The sequence below is a fragment of the Melospiza georgiana genome, chromosome 20 (genome assembly GCF_028018845.1).
Source record: "Melospiza georgiana isolate bMelGeo1 chromosome 20, bMelGeo1.pri, whole genome shotgun sequence".
NCBI classification, from domain to species: Eukaryota; Metazoa; Chordata; class Aves; order Passeriformes; family Passerellidae; genus Melospiza; species Melospiza georgiana.
The window spans coordinates 4,994,348-5,015,182 of NC_080449.1; the positions used below are offsets into that span (position 1 = coordinate 4,994,348).

The window sequence follows — 20,835 nt, forward strand, 5'->3', positions numbered from 1 at the left end:
GAGACTCATGCCTGTATCAATTTGTGAAATTGGGTCACTGTGCAAGACAAGTAGGAGGTAAAATTGGCCAAGTATAATCTTATCTGTGTGTGGGAATACTGTAAATCTTTGCAGATATTTTTACACAAAGTGCACACCATTGGCCCAAATTTTACTTGCCTCACTTGAATGAATAAACTCATTCACTTCAATGGGACTATTCATGTAAAAAACAGAAGACTGATACTCAGCTGCTGAGTGCCTTGGGCCTGGTTTCTAATGCACAGAGGCCCCTTCCTTGCTGTTTTGACAGTGTAAAAGGGCCTTCAAAGGATGAATGGCTCTGGCTACATTAGCAAGTGTTGTGGCCCAATAGAAGGAGATCTCCAGCGCAAAACAGTTGTTAATGAAGACCTGACGTCAGGGGGCTCCCACAGGAGCACATCAGGTGTGGTCCTGCAGCACACCTCCACTCTGGGTGAGAAAAAACTGGGCCCAGCCTCCCTGCTCCAGGACTGTTTCGAGTGCTGGAAGCAGGGAACAGGAGGAATTCCACTCCCAGAGCTCACTCCTGATCCCAATTACAATGCTGCTGTGGGCGTGCTCGGCGTAACTCAAGTTCCTTTTATGTCTCTTTTATTCTCCAGAGCTGTGCACAGGCAGTGACCTCTGCTTAATGAAAGTCAGGGAGGGAAAATTTAGCCTTCTGTTTAAAACCGTAGCGCTGGGCTGGCTGCATCTGTGGGAGGTCCTGACAGGTTGAAGGGAGATGGGGCATGGAATTAAAGACTGTGTGTCTGTTCCCTGCTTAGATGCAACTCTGTCACAGGTAAATTAGATGATTTCCTCATAAGGTCTTCAAATCACATGATTACTTACATGGATTTAGGGGCAGAGAGCAATATTAACTCCTAGTTCCTGTAAATTTGGGGGTAGCTCTCCTGTGTTCTCACAATTTAACAAAACTAGACACAAGAGTTGTGCACAGAAGTAAAATCTTCTTCCTGAGGGACCCTCTTCAGAGTGTTCCACTGATATTTGCTCTCTCACTCTAGAGAGTCACTTACCTGCATGTAAATTTGTCAAGATGTTTTGACCCTAAGCTCCAGCAGCTGGTTGGGCTCCCAGACATCCCTAATAATCAAATATATCAAGAACCAGCATTTCTTCTTGTAGCTCCTATCCGCAGGATTGGAATCTTTCCTGTTCTCCATCCTCCCTTTCAAAAAAGCATGAAAAAATGCCCACACAATAACATGTAATAATAAAATAACGATAAAGCAAAAGAAACAAGTGAAAACAAGGCAGAAAAAGAGAAGTCTCTTCATTTCCTGACTGCATCCATTGGATGTGTTCATCTGCTGTCTCTGAACATCCATTCATGCACCTCCTGTCTGAGATGCGTGGGCAGATGTGAACAGTTATTGTCATGGGGCTCTGCAGCAAATTTGGGCAGAAATCTTTGAATGCATCTTTCTCCAAGTTTTCATTGAGGTGACAGCATTAATTTCCATGAATCTGATTCTATCTCATTCTTAGCAAGCAAATATTTTGGTCACTGTGGTGTCCCAGAGATGGCTGGGCTTGATAATGACTCTGTTAAACCTTGCTGGAAAGTTTCAGTGCCTCAGAGGGGAGAGGACCAATCCTGAATTTCAAGTACAGCAGCTCCAATTTAGTCTGTAAGCAGGCACACTTTACCCAAAGGAATGACAGATTTTTAGTGGTTTTGAGTTGCCTACTGAACTGGTGCTGGCCCTGAAGGAAATGGTCTGCTTTTCACTAGTAATCTTTAAATTTTGAACCCACTTCACTGAAATATCATGCTGTAGGAATGAATTCCTCCTGTGCTCTGAACTTCACAAGCTGGATTTTCCCCAGTACTTGGCTTATTAGAAAACAGAGAAATCTAGATTTTCCATTAGCCTGCACTTTGGGCAGTCATGTGCCACCATCTATAAGGTGGCAGGTATGGCCATCATTCCTAATAAATAGTGTTTTTTGAACGAATTTATGCTCATTTATTTTCTTGTTGTCTATGGCTTCATAAGGTATAAGGACCTGGCTTAGGTTTTCATAAGCCTGTAAATGCAGTTCCATAATTAAGTTTGACATTCATGGCTCTTTATAGGATTTGTGTGCAAGAGTCTGCAGACCAAAACTTTAACCCAAGAGTCATCCCCTGTGTAAGTCCTTTCAGCCAGTGGAGTTACATCAGGGTTGAGCTTGGCTCCCAAACTGGAAAAGTAAAAAGAGAAAGTTTGCTCATAGCCTTCCCCACATGATGCTCCTTGTGATTTCTCTCTTACCTCCAAGTCCTCACTGGTAAAAGGAAATGTTTGTCCATAAGCCTACAGTTTTTTTCCACCATGGCAGCCTGTGATGAAATAGTATAGCTGCTAATTTGAGTAAAAAGCAGTCCTAATTGTGGAAACTTGGCTTCCAGAGCCCTCTCCTCATCCAGGACCAAGTGCTAATGCAGGAGTCTCTTTGTAGAGAAACTGAAGGATTATTATTGCAGGGACTTCTATCCCGACTGGTCGTGGAAGAACAACTGCACAACAATAATTTTACATTTTGATTTATCAGAACCATTTATTCAGGTTTCTTGATTTTTTAAAAATTTTGGTTTTGCATGTATTATTCAGGCAAGCTGAGTCAGACACCTAAACCTCTGCTAAACAGGCAGCTGAGAAATGAAATAGGGAGGCAGTATCATGCCAGTGGTGCAGGTGGGTGAAGTGAGACACGAAGTGAAGTTACTCACAACTTGCCCACATTTTTTTATTACCAGTGTTACAGACCATGAAAGGAAGAGAGGGCCACCTTTGTCTCCCTCTTCTTTATTTTCCCCATTGCCACGTTGTATTTTTCAGGCGTTTTTAGCAGGTGCATCCTTTCCTGCACTGCACAATTCAGCCAGTGACTGTCTCTCTCAGGGTGGCTCAGCCACTGAGGATCCCAAATAACCTCTCTCTAAGGATCACAGTCCTCTCTTCACATCAGTGCTGAAATAAATCATGCAGTGGTGGTTATGATGGTTAAAATTTGCATAGCTGATTGTAGTAGTTGATATAAATTATTTAATAATTGACTGGAGCCGTTCTTACTAGAGTAGCATAGCGAGTACACTGTGTTACACACAAAGTGTTTGCCTAAAACTTCTGTCCTTTCCGGTGCATTTGATCATTAGGATAATTAATTTTTAACTTTCCATTTCAGCAGAAAGTGTTCCTTAACACAGAACAATTAATTCTGAATAGTAAGCAGCTTACTGGGGTAAATAACCATGTACTTTGGGTCATACAGAGTTCCAGATTTGTGACCTCAAGGAACATAGGGCTGAACTGTGTGAATTGCATCCTCAGCTGATAGAAATCACCTTAACCTTATGGAGGATATTTGGGTTACTCCAGTCTACATCTTAAACACTGATCTCGTGAATGTATTCGAAAAACTATTTAAACTGATGGAGAGTAGTTTTGGATTGGATGTTAGGAAGAAATTACTCCCTGTGGGAGCAGTGAGGCCCTGGCACAGGGTGCCCAGAGCAGCTGTGGCTGCCCCTGGATCCCTGGCAGTGCCCAAGGCCAGGCTGGACAGGGCTGGGAGCAGCCTGGGACAGAGGGAGGTGTCCCTGCCATGGCAGAGGGTGCAATGAGGTGAGCTTTAAGTGCTTTCCAACCCAAACCAGTTTGGGATTTGTGAACTGGTGTTTAACTGGATATCCCTGCTCAGCCAATCTTGCTGGTAGAACAATCCTAAAGATACTGCAAGTTCAAGCAATAAATAAATCCATGGTGAGAGCAGAAATAGATCTGAAAACTCCTGAGGCAATTTTCTCTGCTCTAACCCCTAAGCAACACGTGTTTTCCTTTGTCATGGTTTGGTCCAGGGGAAAAGAATATAGGTGAATGTGATTTCCCAGGTTGCTGTCATTTTGTGTTGGATAGAGGGCTCAAAAATGCTTTTCTACACTGGCTCTTGACTTAAATCTAGAGAAGGTCAGCATCGGAAAACACTTTTGTCAGTGCCTTGAGAAAAGGGGGTTAAGTGGACCTGAATTCTAAGTCTTATTGCTTTTAATATAGTTGAATAAGCAGCTCATTCAGCTGTTACTAAGTTGGTGTGTTTTCCTGTTTTCCTGGCCTCCTAGAGAAGTGGGATCAGCGTGTGATCTGTGCGCAGAGGGAAGAGTCCTGGTGCAGTACGCCTTCAGCGCCTCTTCTCCCATGCCCTGCGATCCCTCGGGGCACTGGAGCCCACGGGAGGCTGAAGGTGAGTCACAGGGGTGGGAGCAGACACAAGGTGGGACAGAGGGTGGGACAGAGCAAAGGGGGAGCCACAAAGAGAGGGGGAAAATCTGGGAGTGATTGGTTACACCTGCATGTAACGTGGACAGAGCTATGAGGCATAGGAACACTGTGCCCTAAAGGAATGCCACTGGCTCCAATACCTGTGTTTTGGCCCCTGAGCCCTGCCCCTGCCCATGAATTAAGTGAATTCCAGCAGCTGAACATGAATTTCACAAAGCAGCAGAGTGCCAAGAAATGCTGACCATTCACATCTGCCAGACGAATTCCTCAGGGGAGCTGTTTTCTCCCTCTACTCCAGCTCCAAAAGTGAGGAGTCATTTTTTATTTGGGCCTGATTTGTGCTGCCTTCACTTGTGGTGAGTAGCAGCGGGCTGGAAGGAGGCTGCCCTTTGGGCCAGTGCCCTGCAGCAGGAATGCAGGTGACCACGTCAAGCCCTCTTGTTCAGGGTGTTTTGCAAGTCATTCTCTTGGAGCCTGTCGGAGGGGCAATGGTCTGCAGGGCTGCTTGAGCACTGCCATTAGATCTCCATCATTAACTCCTCCACACGTCCCTTCCGCTATGTCCCTGGGTGTGTGTGGTGGAGCATATTTAAGATTGTACCAGGCAAAGGTCAGCCATCCCAAATCACAGTTTGGAAAGAGCAGAGCATTATTTCAGCCTGTCCCTCACCAGCTTTTCCTTCCGGAGCAGCCACACTTCACCGTGAGCACACAGGTTAGTCACTGAGCCCCAAGGACAATCCTGGATTTTGCAAACTCATTATACAAATACCTCCTTATGTCAAGGGTTTATTTGTCCTGCAGCTAAAGCACATGGGCGTTATTCTGCAAGGAATATTATTTGGGCTGGTGCACAGGAGCCCTCCCTTGTCCTAAGGTCAGGACACGTGCAACGAGCTGTGCCCCTGCTGCTTGATGGGACAGTGGTCAGTGTCCTCTGCCCCACACACCTGTGTCCCAGGTGTGTTTCACTCCAACTCACCCCCTAAATTTAGAACAGGTTGCCCAGAGCAGCTGTGGCTTCCCCATTCCTGAAAGTGCCCAAGGTCAGGTTGGATGGAGCACCCTGGGATAGTGGAAGGTGTCCCTGCCCATGGCAGGGGTGGAGCTTTAAGGTCCCTTCCAAAGCAAACTATCCCATGATTTTAGGACATGCAAGGCTGCTGGGTACAGCTCAAAGCACACCTGGCCTGTGGGGGGAAGCTCCATCCTGGGAAGCAGCACTCTGAGTATGAGGGTGATTGGATCACCCAATAAACAGCATTAGCAAAGTTTGGATCACTTGCAGTAGTAGCTCAGGGTAGAAGGTGGAATTTCCTCTTAGCCAAGGATTACAAGACTTTGAAACCTGTTTTCATTTGGAACAAAACTTGAAACATTTGAAACTCTACATGAAGGAAAATAATAAAAAAAAAAGTGTTTGAGGCCGGCCAAAATGTTTTGTTTAGCTCGGATGAACTTTGGTTAAATTATCGCATTTGAAAATATACACTTTTAGTATAGAATCTAGGGCAAAAGCAACTTTGAATATCAAAATGGAAAGTGTTTCAAGGTGCAAAAGTGAAAAGGTTTCTCACAAAAATGTCAAAACACAATGTTCCCATAGTGTTAAAAATTTCTTGCCATTTTCTCTTCCAGGATAAAATTTTGGCCAAATAAACCCAATTTTGCAAAGTGTTTTTATTTTGAAAGAACTGTGTATTCCATTGAAATATGCAGTTCCATCAAAATTTCTCCACCAAGCTTTGGCTTTATTCTAGATCTCACACGTCTTGCCAGAGGCATCATTCCTAGAGAAACTAAGCTACTCTAAGATTTATTACTCAGCAGCATTTTGCATTTAATTTCCTCTTCTTGCTGTGTGTGCCTGCATGTTCTTAACTGTGAAGGGTGCAGTCTGATCCTTATCTGTCTCATTTAGTCGCTCCTGTGCTACTTCTATGGAACAGAAGTTTGGTAATCATGTCCTCAGGATTAATGAGTTGTTGCCACTTTAGGATAGAAAATATACCCAGTGTATGGTGTTTGTTGCTCCATGATTTTCTGTCTCCATGATTTTCTGTCTCCACCACCCCACTCCTCTGCCTATTTGTACTTGGTCTGAGTTACAAATAGCAGTTAGATCATTGTTTGGCTTCTTTAATTGTCTATCTGTGAGTACTCAAGCTTTAAATTCACTTTCTGCAGGGGTTCTTGGGTGTAAATCTCCACTGCTTGAATGTCCTTGGAAAACAAAGACAAAGGAGGCAAAAGCACAGCCAAAATGAACTTGTTTTAAAATCTGAGATGACACACATGGAAAATGTTCTGTAGGACTCATCCAGCTTCTGAGCAGAAAACCACACACTCCCCACGTGTCTCTGGAGCAGCTCTGCTTGGGTTTGATCTCATTTTCCTGAGGTCTCCTACCCCAGGCAGCTGCACCAGCAGTGGTCTGGGCTATGTGGGAGCTGTGCCCATTGCAAAACCTTGCTGTGGGCAGTGCCCTTCCTAATTCCCTTCTCATTCCTGAGCATGGTGGGATCCAACACTGAGGGCTGAAGCATCTCATGGTTCTTTCTCATCCCAGTTGTGGCCCCTGCACGGGGGGCTGCTTATTCCTTGGCAGGGGTTGTTGGAAGTCTCATGAGATCAGGCAGCTCTGATTTACTCTTTATCTTCACCGTAGAGCCAGAAGGCTCTAACCTACCTGGATTCTCACCAGCAGCACCAGCTAGGTCAACAAACCTTACAGCACCTCCATAACTCTGTCAAATGGGGGTTTTATGTAAGAAAGGTGATTTTGGCTCAAGCCCAGTGGGTACCTTTGCTTGCTGTGCAATATATGCATATATCAGTCTGTTCCTCCTGCCTGGCTCACTGCTGACTGAGAGAAGTGTGAGATTATTATAAAAATGTTGCTGCCTTGCACTGCTCTAGAGCTCAGCCTTTTCCTGGGTCTAATATTTCCCTCAAGAGCAATTCTTTCTGTATCGTAATTGTCCCAGCTGGACATTGGAGTCCCATTGGGTGGTTCCTCTATCTTGACCACCTAGGAAATTTGGCAGGTGAATTGCACTTGTAGGAGGGGTGGAATTCTGAGAGACTCCTGATGCCAGATGGGCTCTGAGGCTCTGTCCTTGTGCTGGGGAGTTCATCCCAGGGACTGCACCTAACTGTACAATGAGGGATTGACAGACCAGGCTGTAGGACAGAATTTCAGGGAAAGGCACCCTCCAAACCTGCCATCCCTGCTCTCCAACCAGGACATGGGTTTTGGCTCTGCCTCACAAACCTCACATTCCTGTTTTGTGTTAGGCAAGACGTGATGTTGCATGAGATGCTGTTCTGTGTCTGATCTGTCTCATAAGGCAAAGGATTTTCAAAATCCGAGTGCAGAGGGAAGAATAGCTTCTACACCCTTTCTTTCTACATACAAATATTTGTAATTTTCAGAGTATTTACCACTCTCTAGAAATCCAGTTATATGAAATAAGGTTTTTGTCCTCTTCCATAATTAAATCAATCTTTCTTACCCAGGTCTAGGTGTTGGATAATATTTAAAAGAGTCTCTTTATCTCAACTCCATTGAGGTTTTTATGAATGACTACAATCTGCCACCTGTTTTGGGGTAATGTTCTGTGTGCTAAGCTCCCTGGAGGCTGAGTCAAATTCATGCATCTCCAGGGATCACACACTGACCTACCAAAACGTGCAGGTTTGTTTGGAATTTAAGTCTTTCTGAGCCTTGAACTGACAGAGGTGAATTTGCAGGATCCCAGGTGGGGACGCACTGGGCTCTGAGCCATTAGCTCCATTTTCCATTCTGCAAGAGGGCAGTGGTAAAATTCACACATCTTTCCAAAGCCCTCTGAGATGCTGGAGTTAAAAAAGACCTTTGGGCTGCAGTCAGGAGTTTGCTGTGGGTCTGAGAAAGCCGTCAGAGGGCTCAGCCAAGCACACCCAGCTGGCAATGAGGGTGAGATAACGTGAGCTGAATGGGGTATTGCTGCTCACAGTGATTATCCACTCACACACTTGCCAGGGGGGAAACTCGAGCGTGTTAAATGGACCTCTGGCTCTCTTCAAAATGTATCGCTGCTGTGGTCCCTCCAGATGCTGGCCTTGGTGGCATTCCTGCTGCTCTGTGCCATGTGAGGAGGAGAGAGGGGCTCTGGGATATGGGAGGTGAGGGGGAGGCATGAAAAGTTGGGCATCTGCAGGACAATAACATTGAATCGCAGGAAGGTTGCCAGGAAATCTAGTCTGCATCTGGGTTCATTTGGTATGAACAGGAGAATTCCCTGAGCTGTTTATCCTTGACAAAAGAGACACATTTCTAACACTTCATTGAATCACAGACAATCAGAATAACCTTCACACGTTGCCCTTTTCTCTTTAAATTAGTAGTGATGTCCTGTTTGTCCATGTATGCCCAGTAGTTTATCTTGCTTTTTTCCTCAGTTGCAAACAACTGTGCTGTCCTTTTTTTCCCCTCTGCCTTCTGCATTTCTCTCCTCTCATTACCTTTCTTTATCTTCTTTTCTGTACTTTGCCTTCTCCCTGTCATGCTCGCCTCCCTTTTTGTGTGATTATTTGGGAAGGAAAAGGGAATTTATAGCTCTCACTGGATTCTGTTACCAACTGTTCCACCCGTCTGACCCCTCTGGATCTTGCAGTCCATGACTCCACGCCAAGTTGTAATGTTACCATAGTATTTGGGAACCCAGCAAGCATTGTGGCTTTCATTATTTTTTAGTACTACCTCCCATGTAGTTGAACACAGCCAATGGTGAGAAGAGTAAAAGCACAAGTGCCTGTTGTTCCATCACAATGAGAGCAAAGAGACAGCTCAGACCTGTGCTCCATGTGCCTCCAAAAAAGGGGCCTTGCACAACATGCTAGATCAACCTGTAAATGCCACAGGAGTTGCCCCTGAGCAGCACAACTGCTTCTTGGAACAAACAAAGGCTCTTTTCTTGTCTTTGTTAAAGGCAAAAATATTGTATTTTCGAATGAGAGGCAAGGGAATAAGTAGGAGGTGAACTGGAGGCAAAGTGACTCTGTTTATCAGGTAAATTACTGAGTGGAAGAGGTAGAAAATAGCATTGTTTGGCACAGAGTAAAACACTAGAAATAGGAAATGCAGGCCCAGCTGCGCTGGCACAGAGTGTGTTGTGTGGTGTCCAGTCCAGCTGGGCACTTAAACTGGGTTTGTGTCTCCCACCTGGCCAGCAGACACTGGTGTTCTGTTCCTCCTGCCCGTGCTGGCCCTGCCTGTTCTGGTGAAGTAAATAATTGGTTTCCTGGACAGATATGCTCTCCTGCCACCAGCCTGCCTTTAAACTGATGCCAATGAAAACTCATGTTCTCTAACTTCTTCTTCTTCTGTGCCCTCTCTTTGATCCCTTCTTCCCTTCCAGGGCACCCTGACGTTGAGCAGCCCTGTAAATCCAGCGTCAGGACGTGGAGTCCCAATTCTGCCGTCAACCAACACACGGTGCCCCCAGCCTGCCCCGAGCCCCAGGGCTGCTACCTGCAGCTGGAATTCCGCTACCCCCTGACTCCAGAGTCCCTCACCATCTGGGTGACCTTCGTCTCCCCAGACTGGGACTCCAGTGGAGCAGTGAATGACATCAAGCTGCTCACCGTCAGCGGCAAGAACATTTCGCTGGGGCCGCAGAACGTCTTCTGTGACATCCCCCTGACCATAAAGCTGGATGTGGGGCAGGTGGGAGAGGAGGTGTATGGGATCCAGATCTACACCTTGGATGAGCACCTGGAGATCGACGCTGCCATGCTGAGCTCTGTCCCCCACAGCACCCTGTGCTCAGGCTGCAAACCCATCCAGTACAAAGTGGTCCGGGACCCCCCTTTCCAGTCTGGATCTCCAGTGGTCATCTCAAACCTCAGCAGGAGATTTGTTGACACGTAAGTAGCTGCTTTCCAGAGAGCTGGGTAGGTCAAAGCGATGCCCTGTTCTTCTCATCTTTAGGAAGGATGTTGAGATGCTTGAGTGTGTCCAGAGGAGGCAACAAGGCTGGTGAGGGGCTTGGAACACAAACCCTGTGAGGAATGTTTGAGGGAGCTGGGGATGTTTAGCCTGGAGAAGAGGAGGCTTAGAGGTGACCTTATTGCTCTCTACACCTTCCTGAAGGGAGGTTGCAGACAGGTGGGGTTGGGCTCTCCCACCAGGCAGCGCTGGCAGAACGAGAGCACACAGTCTCCAGCTATGTCAGGGAAGGGATAGGTTGGACATTAGGAAAAAGTTTTTCACCAAAAGAATAATAAAGTACTGGAATGCTCTTCCCAGGGAGGTAGAATCATCATCACTGGATGTATTTAATAAAAGACTGTACATGGCACTTGGTGCTATAGTCTGGCTGAGGTGTTAGGGCATAGGTTGGACTTGATGGTCTTAGAGTTCTCTTCCAACATCATGATTCTGTGTGATTCTGTGATCCTTCTAATGTCCAGCACTACAAGTGATGGTTAAGGTGTTGAACTAGACAGATGTGCCAAGAATTACCAAGATAGGATGTCCTCATAGTTTGTATCTGAAACCAGGATCATTAAACCCAAATGAGATAGCCTGAGATTTCATGGGTGGTCTTTGAGAAATTTCTGAGCTGGCTGTACAGAGATGTGTCATTCAGGTTTTCTTTAACTAGGTATCACTAATTAAATGTTTAAGCTAACCTAGAGGAGGACCTCTGGAATAACATGGTCATAATTTCCTTGGCAATCTTTTGAAAGTAATATTTTGGTGGAGAAGGAGAGAGCAAGGCTTTCAGTGCAGGAGCATCAATTAACTGCTCAAGAAAGTGTGCAAAGAAATACATGCGCATGTTCATGTGTATAAACGTGTTTCACCCACTCCATTTTCTGCTTTCATGGGTCACTAAACATAGTTGTGTTGGTGTGAGATTGTTCTGAAATGGGAAACATGGCAAATGCACCAGTTTGTTGTAGAAGCTGTGTGTCATCCCAGATACAGTTACAGTCATCTAGTAAAAGGATGCATTACTGTTAAGGAAAGTTCAAAATATTTACTAATTTCAAGGAGATCCATGATCTACCCATAAGCATTTGCCAGAAAGAAAAACATCTTTTGCATAACATGATTCCCTGGAAATGATTCACTCATCTGTGGGAGCAACATGAAGCTCTTTTGAAAAATGAACACCAGATAAAAGGAAACCTGCTAAGAAAACTGCACTCTAATTTAGAAAAGATGATCTAATTAGTACAGCTAATATCAAGGAAGCATACATCATTATGGTCTTCTAAAGCATATTTAAATAGAATAAAAATGATTAATTAACAATTCAGTAATCACAAGCTACCATCCCTTTTCATAGCCCAATTATGCATCTCAGAAGACGCAAATTGTCCCTACAGGTTTAAAAATTTAAGGTAACTAACAATAGCGACTCTAAAAACAAAACCCAGGACATCACTAAGATTACTCATGTGCTGAAAGTTAAGCATGTGCTTAAGTGCTTTCTTGGGTTGTAGCCTTGTTAAAACAATTGCTGGCACTTAGCATGAGATGGATATTGGCATATTGGAAATGTGGAAAGTGGTGAATTTTCCCAAGATTTTGCTGTGAAAGCATCTTTGCCTGAAACCTAGCCCACTCTCATTGGAAAATGGGACTGGTTTGGTTTGAAATATTTGCATACCTTAGCACAAGTTCCCACAGAAACAGGTCCAGTTTTGACTTCTTAACACAATGTGAAAGAAAAAAGAGAAACCCAAAACATAACTTGCATTCTGAATTCTGTTTCTTTGTCTTTTATTATGATTTTGTGGGTAGCTTACAGCTAGCTCAAGTGGAGGAATGCTCTAAGAATTAAATCAGTAGCCAGGAATTAATGACAGTTTTCCTGAGAGTCATTGATTAAATCACATTGGCTAACAGCACTGTCCCTGTCTGTATGTCTCAGGTAGTGACACAGCCGGCTAAAAATCAGACAGAACATTTAATTTAGTCTTTCTGGGCTCCACCTGTGATCAGTGGACAGAAATGGGTGCCCCTGGAAGCTGGCACAGCCAACCTGAGAACCAAATCCCCTCCAAACCCTCCAGGCTGTCTGGGCTCACTTCCTCTGTGTCTTACTGGGACTAGAGGGAAAATCCCACCAGTGAGCTCTGGGAAGTGAAGTTTCAGTCACTGGGTGAGGAGATATGCAGATTCTTAAGCACTCATAGATGGCTTTGAGACTGTTTTGGCTGAATGAGGGTGCCCAGAGCAGCTGTGGCTGCCCCTGGATCCCTGGCAGTGCCCAAGGCCAGGCTGGGCAGGGCTGGGAGCAGCCTGGGACAGTGGGAGGTGTCCCTGCCCATGGCAGAGGGTTTGCAGCAAGATGATCTTTAAACCATTCTGTGATTCATGACTTATGCATGTGTTTGAACTTTTGAGAAGTGAGATGAAATTTTTATCATATCATCCGGGCACAGCACTGACCTGTATCCCCTGGTGATGGGGAGATCGAGGGGCTGCTGCTGGACCATACCTTGGGACACGACAAACTCCCTGAAACTCTGCATGGGGTTGTGGTTTTCTGGTAGAGGCAAAAGCAATGTGAATTTCCCATTGGAACCCTGTGCAAAGACTAGCCAGAGTCTCTGCATTCCCTTAGCAGGAAGACAAGGACAAGGGAATTCAGGGACAGTGGCACTGGGCCATGCTCCTGCTTATGAATATATGTAGAGGTAAATGCTGTCTCCCTCCCCTGCTACATCTGCCTGTTTACCTCATTCTGCACCACTGGAATTCAGCATATTTGTGCAGCCAGCCTTTGCAGCCCCTTTATCTCCCTGTGAGCCCCAGGCCAGTTGCCCCTCCTTGGTGCCCTTGCATGTTTTCCATATTAAATAAAACAACACCCCCACATGTTCTGTGGAAGGCTATTTTGAAGGCAGTCACATATCTTTACACTTGCCTCCTCTGACCTTGATCTTTACTTTCTCTTTTTCTCCCAAGGAAAATATTTCCTTGCACTGTTATCTGTAAGCAAGATCCTTTCCCCAGGTGTGGCGATGCTGAAAGAAAAATTAATTTCTTTTACCTTCTTCCTGTCAAAGAGAGGAAACTTCCTTTAAAGCTGAGAGGAGAGACAGCCTTTAATGGATAGCCCTTGCCTAGTCAGCAGTGGGTGCTCCAGAGAGGAGAGTAAATAACTACAACAGTGGAAACATTTTATTAAGAAATGCAAAATAATGCCAGACCTTCTGTTCTCAAGCGGAATTTTAATCTCAATTCTTGGCTCAAATTGAGGCTTAAACATTAATTTCTGAGGGACAGGGCCTTATCCAGGACCTTATCCTTGGACCTTACAGAAACCAGGCAAGACACGCTCAATTCCACAGCGTGTGATCAGCCAGGATTGCTGGTATCTGGGATAAAAAATGAGACTCAGAGCCTAGGAGAAGAGAAGAAACCTAAATAAATCAGTGGGGGGAAAAAAAGAGGTCAGGCCAGGTGCAGCAGAGAAGTGCTGAGTCTTCACACCACAGCAACTGATAAGGAAGGAGCCTCATCTGCAAGTCTCAAAGTCTCAGCTCACAATTTAATGCAATGTGTGGGTTGTGCACATGCTCAGAGGCTGTTCTCTGGAAATACTGAGTGACATGGTCACAATGGCAATTGAGGTAGTGGCTTTTCACCATTACACTCACATTGTTGTGTTGGAGAGTTTTTGAAGAGCTCAGTGATTTATTTTTTTTTACCTTTTTTTGATTTTTAATTTTTTTAAGAGCTCAGTGAGCAGGCAGTGCCCAGAGCTCTCTGGATGGTGTCATTCCCATCCCGTGTTCCCCATGGCACTCCCAGTATCCCAGTTTGTGAGCAGTGAGGAGCAGGGTGCTCTTACCAGACCTACGTGCTCTCCTCTGGCAGACCAAGCCAAGACACACTGAGGTTGGTTTTGGAAAGTTGTCAGATTAACTGAAAAACTTTCAAAGAGTTGGAAATTTTCCCAAGTTTTCTTCCAAAAACTTTGTAAGAAGCCTCAAAGTGTGGTGGACAGCACTGGATCAGGTTGTCTTTGTGGTGTTAACCAGTAGGGTTTTTTCAAGACAAAGGCATTGACTGAAATAACCTGAGAAAGGATCTCAGCACGAAGCCCTGGTACAAGGTTTGGGTTTGCAGAATTGAGTTTCTCTGAGAGGCAAGTTTGCAGTCCTGTGATATGTTATTCTGAGCCATTCCTTCCAGAGCTTTGGTACTGAGCTGACACATTGAGATCCTGCATTCAGACTTCAAAAAAGAAACACTGAGAAAGAAGCTTGCATTTTCTTGTACAGGGAATAGGTTTTTCTTCTCCACTTTCTTCTCAATTTTGGCTATTTTGCACTGACATTCTATGGCTAAACCTTTTCTGTTGCTTGATAATAGTTGGAGGGGACTGATCATCATCTGTGTAAACAGCAGCTCTTGTTCATGTAAGTACAATATTTTAAAATATGCTGTTAGAATCAGGGCTTCCATTCAGTGCTGAACTTGTAAAATCCATGTCATTTCTTGGGTTTCAACTCTGTTTTAACACCTCAAGGTGGTGGACTAAGATCTCACTCTGGCTTCCTGGAGTGTTTGCAGAATGACAGAGAAATTGCCACCCTCAGGATGGCAGGGGGCTGGAGGGCTCCTGTGGCTCTTTGTGGGTCCTTAGTGTTCCATTGCTCATGAGTCCTCAGCAGTTCATGTGCTTTAGCCCTCTACTTCATCCAACACAATAAATTGTTTCCAAATTTGCCTTATTGATGCATATACCATTTGTTACTGGTCCCCAGTTGGAAGGGGAATATAGTCAGTGAAATGGGAAAATTGAGACAAATGGAAAGTGACTTTTTAGTCTGAAGGCTCCTGCAAATATGAACAAGCAGAGAGGCTGAAGAATCATAATGAGCAAGACAAAGGATTTTCTTTTTCCATGGACAAAGCTATTTTGAGCTTTCCTAAGAAGCAAACACCTTTCTGTCCCAGGTTTCTCTTACCCCTGTAATTTCCTTACAGACACTTACTGGCTGTGCCTTTTATCCCCTGAACTCAAGAAGAAGAGTGCATTTACCTGACCCTGGCCCTGCTGAATGGACTGGGAAATCATGAATATCACACTGATGATATCTAAACCCAAGTCCCTGCAGAATGCAACACTAAAACGTCACAGCGACATCTGTCCTTATTATGGCATTCCTTCCTTCACCTCAAAGATCTATTTCTCTTTTTTTTTCTGAAGGTCTACCAGCCAGAGGAATGCATGATCTAAAGCAGCTAAAATGAATTGCCAAATCTGTCTGTCATGAAGATAATTAACACCATATTTCCACCCAAACAAGATACAGATCAATGGGTGCTTTTTCTCCCAACACCAAAAGCTGAAGCCCATATTATCACCCATCTTCTGCTCATCCTTCCTCCACAGTTACTCTGCCAAACCTCTCTCAATATGCCAGGAAATACTGGGGAGTATCTAAGATGGGACTGAAATATTAAGAAAGTAGAAACTTTGAATGCCTAGATTTATCTGCAAGGTTGTCCATGTGATGCTGGTGTGCCACACATCTGGATTCTCAGCTGGCTTTAGAATTGTAGATGGCATTCCAGCTGACCTTGTGCAGGAACACTTACCCAGCTACCCTGGAAAAACCTTGCCTTGATGTGTGCAAGGACCTCCCATGCTTCTTCACCCCCCTGATGGTTCATAGTTGCCTTGCAATTGAATAAATCATAGAATGATAGAAACATGGAATGGTTTGTATTGAAAGGGACCTCGAAGATCATCTCATTCCAACCCCTGCCATGGGCAGGGACACCTTTCACTAGACCAGGTTGCTCAGAGCTCCATCCAGCCTGGATTTCCAATTAACTGCTCTCTTCACCTCTCACTTGCAATAAAGAGTTTCCAGTTTATTCTGACTTTCCTGGTCCTAACAAGTGTAATATTGTCTTATACCAACATATGGACCATTTCAAGACATCCAAACCTGTAAATTATTCATTTCTGCATTATAACTCCATCTTTCTCTGCATTGACTGAGCCTATTTACCAATTCTGTATGTCTCTAGATATTTGAACTTTTGGGTTTCTGATTTTTTTTTTCTTCAGGAAATGTTTGTTAGTCAGCCTCAAAGTGATAAACTGAATGTAAAATTTCCATTTTCATTCAAATTAATTTTTCTATCCAACCTATTGCTGCTACTAGATGCAAATGCAAAACACTGTGTCTGTTGTTGAGTCACCGACTATTTAATGCCCACTCTCACATTGCACACTACCAGGGAAATGCTGTTACTGAAAGCATTTTTCACTAGTCTCCAACTAGGAGGTTTCTTTGCCATAATTGCACACTTCTCCATATCTCCATATTATTTTTTCTTTAGTAATAGGTTAGAGGTCCCTGGCTATATCCATATGACATTTTACAGCTCCTCTCCAGTAGAAACACTTTTACCAAGCTTCAGCAGGAACAGATTTACTCTTATTCACACTTTCTTGCTCATTTCTAAAAGCTTCCCTATCATTAGATTTCCACACTAGCTTTCCATGGAAAAAGGTATTTTGAGCTTTCCCAAGAAGCAAACACCTTTCTGTCCCACCAGGTTTCTCTTATCCCTGCAATTTCCAGTTTCAGGTTCAAGAACTTGCCTAGTTTTTCATGCAGAGACCTTTTGTTAAGGAGTAAATATTTCATTTTCCCCTTGCAGATCCTACTTTCCTAGCAGGAATAGTCACCATGCTGTAACTGCACAAAAGCCTTGTCAGTGAAGAGTTTTGAGTGTGTTGGATCTGACATTGGTCGGTTTTGGCCAAGTTGTGATGTTTGATATGCAGCTGGTGTAGGACAGTGTAGCATTTTTTCTGATGACCAAGGGGCTGGCATTGTCCCTGTCCTGCTCTGAGGCCATTCCTGGCCCTGGCTGTGTCATCAGCAGCCAGTACAGATTGCTGTTCTTGCTTAATGAACCTGGAAATCCCCCATGATGCAAGAACAGAACAATACGGGACAATTGCCTGTCCCACACCCTTCCCTCCCAGCACCAGGAAACTGCTCATGGGTTCACCTGCCCCTAACAGAGGTGATGTGCTGTGGGAAGGAGACTCCTCCACGCACTGCCAACACCCCCTGGGGAAATTCTTTCTTTTCCCAGCAGTTTCCTCACCTGTGGCTTGCACGGGTCTGGACAGGGAGGCACAGGGGTGAGTGATGCTGCTCTCTGTGCCAGGCAGGAGCACACAGCCCTGCTCTGCACTGAGCCAGGAAGAGGAAAAAGATGAAAACTGCCTCTATTCCCTCTCCCGTTCCTGCTTCTCTCCTTCGGGTGTCGTGCTGTTAAATCCTGAGGTGGTGGTTGTTATTATTTATAGCTGGGTGTTTCGCAGAGGAAATTCACAGAGTGTCTCCATCCAAAGAGCTCCCAATGAAGTGTTGGGGGCCAGTGGTGCTGCTGCTCTCAGGGGTGATGCGTCTCCACTTGGCTGATGTGATTTGACAGCTGGAAGCCACATTCTGATGGCTTTCCTTCTTCCCTTTCTTTCTTCATTAAAGGTGCCAGGTTATCTTTGCAACAGAAGCAAACCTACTTCCTGACCTCACACACAGAGCAGATAGAGCAATTTTTTCCCTTACCACCCTCTGCCAAATTGCCTTAACCATGCCCTGGAGAGGAGAAAGAACAATTTGACACTCTTTGCCCATTCAGGAGGCAGCTTTTCCGCTGAGCCTGTGCAGGGAGGCTGTTTGGTGCCAGCTGTAGTGATAGATTTGTGGTTCCTCGCTGTTGCGGTTTCTTATGTAACGCTGGAACTGAAGCTGGCACTTGACAGAACCCGGAGCTCCTGTTCTGGCTCGGCTGCACATGATGCAAGAATAAAGGTAGTAAGGGTGGGTTGATATCTTTATGGGTTTGTGATCCCAAGACAGGGCACCCCAGAGGAATTTTTCAGGCTGGGTCTATTTTTGAAGGACGGGATTGCCCTAAATGCCCCACAGCCGCCACTCCTAAATAAATTACTTCAGGAAAGAGGGACTGCCCCATGTGGGGAGTGACACTTGGCTTTGGCACCAGCTCTGCTCCAGCCAGGGACTCCCCAAGGACCGCTGCTACACTGAATTCCAAAGTACCAAAGATTCAAGTACCATTGCATTCCAAATCTCCAAAGTACCTCTTGGGCAATACACAGAGGCTGTAGAGAGATCAACCTGTAGACTACAACTTAGCCATGTGCAAGTGTCCCTAAAAAAATGAACATTAACAGCTGTCCTATTATTATCCAAATAGATACTATTAGAAATTGATATATTTAATCACTCCCAGCCAGGGTGGAATTTGAACTCATGACCTAGAAGTAGTAGCAGAGTTTTCAGCTGCAGGAGAAAAAAAAAATAAAAATAGAAGGTCAAACAGGACTTTTCCTGCTGGGTAAAATAATTTATTGCAGGTGCAACAGTCTCAGATATGTGGTAAATTAGGCTGTGCATTATCTCATGGATAATAACTTCTCTCTGATGTTTGGCTTCTTGTGTGCATCTTTATTTTGGGCTCTAAATAAGATAAGAAGCACTAGAAATCTCCCAGGAATAACAAATGCATTTTCTTTGCTTGATTGAGGAAATAAATATTGGACAGACATGTGTTATGCAACAATTTAAAAATAACTCTCTTGTAAAACTTGGAGTGAGCCTCGAATACCGCAGAAGTAGCAGAAATGTGTTACCTACCTTTTTATCAGCCAGCCAATATAGCTTTTCTCAGCTACTTTTGTTGAACTATTGGCCTGATCATTTCCTGGGCATTTTATTTTAATATATTTTCGTAGGAAAGGCATTCCAAGTCTCGGTTAAATTTGAATCTACATTCAAGCAGGCAAGGGTTTGGAAAGAAAGCTTCAGTGAGATTGAAATACCTCTGCTGTCCTTTATATCTTGTGGAACCTGGTGACACACAAGACAAAAGTGTGTCCAGGCTATGTTGGACAGGACCCTGGGTAACCTGGTCTAGTGGAAGGGTTGAAATAAGATGAGTTTTAAGGTCCCTTCCAACCCAAATTCTGGAATTCCATGACTTTAGATCTATCTCTGCATGGTGGGCACCCATCTTGTGATTGTTTCACCCAAACTTCTCTCAGTCTTTCTGGTCAGGATCTCCTTAAATGAATGGTGACATTGGCCATATCTGTGCTGATATCCCAATTCCAGCAATTTCCTGGTGCTTTTGTGATAGGAAGAGCAAGAGAAGAAATCTCCTTCTTCTTTTCAAATTGTCCTTCAGAGACGATGCCTGGAATTTGATACCCCAAATTATCAGTCCCTGAAAGCCCAGTGCAGTAAACCAGATCATTTATTCACAGTGGTACAGCATTTTTTTAAACTGTAAGACCAGTTGCAGATGTAATGACAGTAGAGGAAATTAGCTCATGATGGGATTTTAGGAAGAGGCTAGTGGAAGTATGTTCAGTAATGTTCAGTTATTAAACCATTAGAGATCCCACTGGAGACCAGCCAGTAGGATTTCTCATAATCTGCAGTGGTTTACAGCAAAACACAGAACCCCTGAGGAGGGAAATGACAAAATGTTCCTCTGGAAGAGTTGCCTCATCTCCTCACCCATTTCTGTGCTCTGCTCTGCTCTTGGTGTGAAAGCACATCCCTGTCTGTAATCCCTCCCTCCTCCACAGCCCTCCTGCCTGGAACCCCCAAAATAGGTCCTGGTGAGGTGGGATGGTGGATGTGAAACCAGAGAACACTGCAAACATCTGTGTTCACTTGGGGCCCAATCTCAGCTCCACTGAAAATGCACAAAATAACCTCCACTGGCTCCAGGAGCCTTCGGATCAGACACTGTGAGTGTTTGCTCCCATGGCTCTGTTCACCATTTTGGTGGGATTACAGGGAAACAGGAGGGTATTGAGTACTGAAAATCAGCTCTTGGCTCAGGCCTGTTGCAAATAAATCCAAGAACTCAGGTCTGGATTCAGAGAAGGTGAAGAAGATTATTCCGCCAAGCTGACCACCCTAAACTTTGGAAGAGATTTCTGCCCAAACTCAATGGAATGGCAGAGGGATGAGGGCAGCAGCAGAAGTTCTCCCAGTCCAGGTGGTTATCCAAAACTTGAGGGGTCATCCAAAATTTGGCTTCTTTTTGGCGATCTAAAGGTTGGCTCCCAGGGTGTGGTGGGCAGGGCAGGGTGTGCATCAGGCATTCTCCTGCAGTGTGTGCAACCAGGCTGGTGCTGTTACAGACACCACGTCACAACTGAGATATGGGTAAGGGTGTCAGGAGCCAGGCAGTGCTCAGAGAGGCATGATGCAACAGGCAGAGCTTCATCAGTGACAGTGATGGCCTTGACAGCAGTTATCCTGTCCCAGCCTGCTTGCTGGCTGCGTTTCTGTTTTCTCTCTGCTGCACTGGGACACCAAACAGTGTCCTCAGGTGGAGGATACTGGCACCATTCCCTCAAAATCAATGGAGAGCTGCTGGCTTCTGCCTGGAAATAGGGTTTTCTGCATTTCATGTCCAGCCTTCTGCCTGGAAATAGGGTTTTCTGCAAGGTGG

The 20,835-nt window shown here is 44.9% G+C and overlaps 1 protein-coding gene across 1 annotated transcript in view; it reads left to right on the plus strand.

Moving 5' to 3' along the window:
* Window positions 1-20,835, plus strand: part of PAPPA (pappalysin 1) — a 175,474-nt gene that overhangs the window by 63,120 nt on the left and 91,519 nt on the right. Inside the window, exons 6-7 of the mRNA XM_058038277.1 lie at window positions 4,136-4,257; window positions 9,698-10,205. Of these exons, the coding sequence (XP_057894260.1) occupies window positions 4,136-4,257; window positions 9,698-10,205 (630 nt within the window). The remainder of the gene's footprint in view (window positions 1-4,135; window positions 4,258-9,697; window positions 10,206-20,835) is intronic.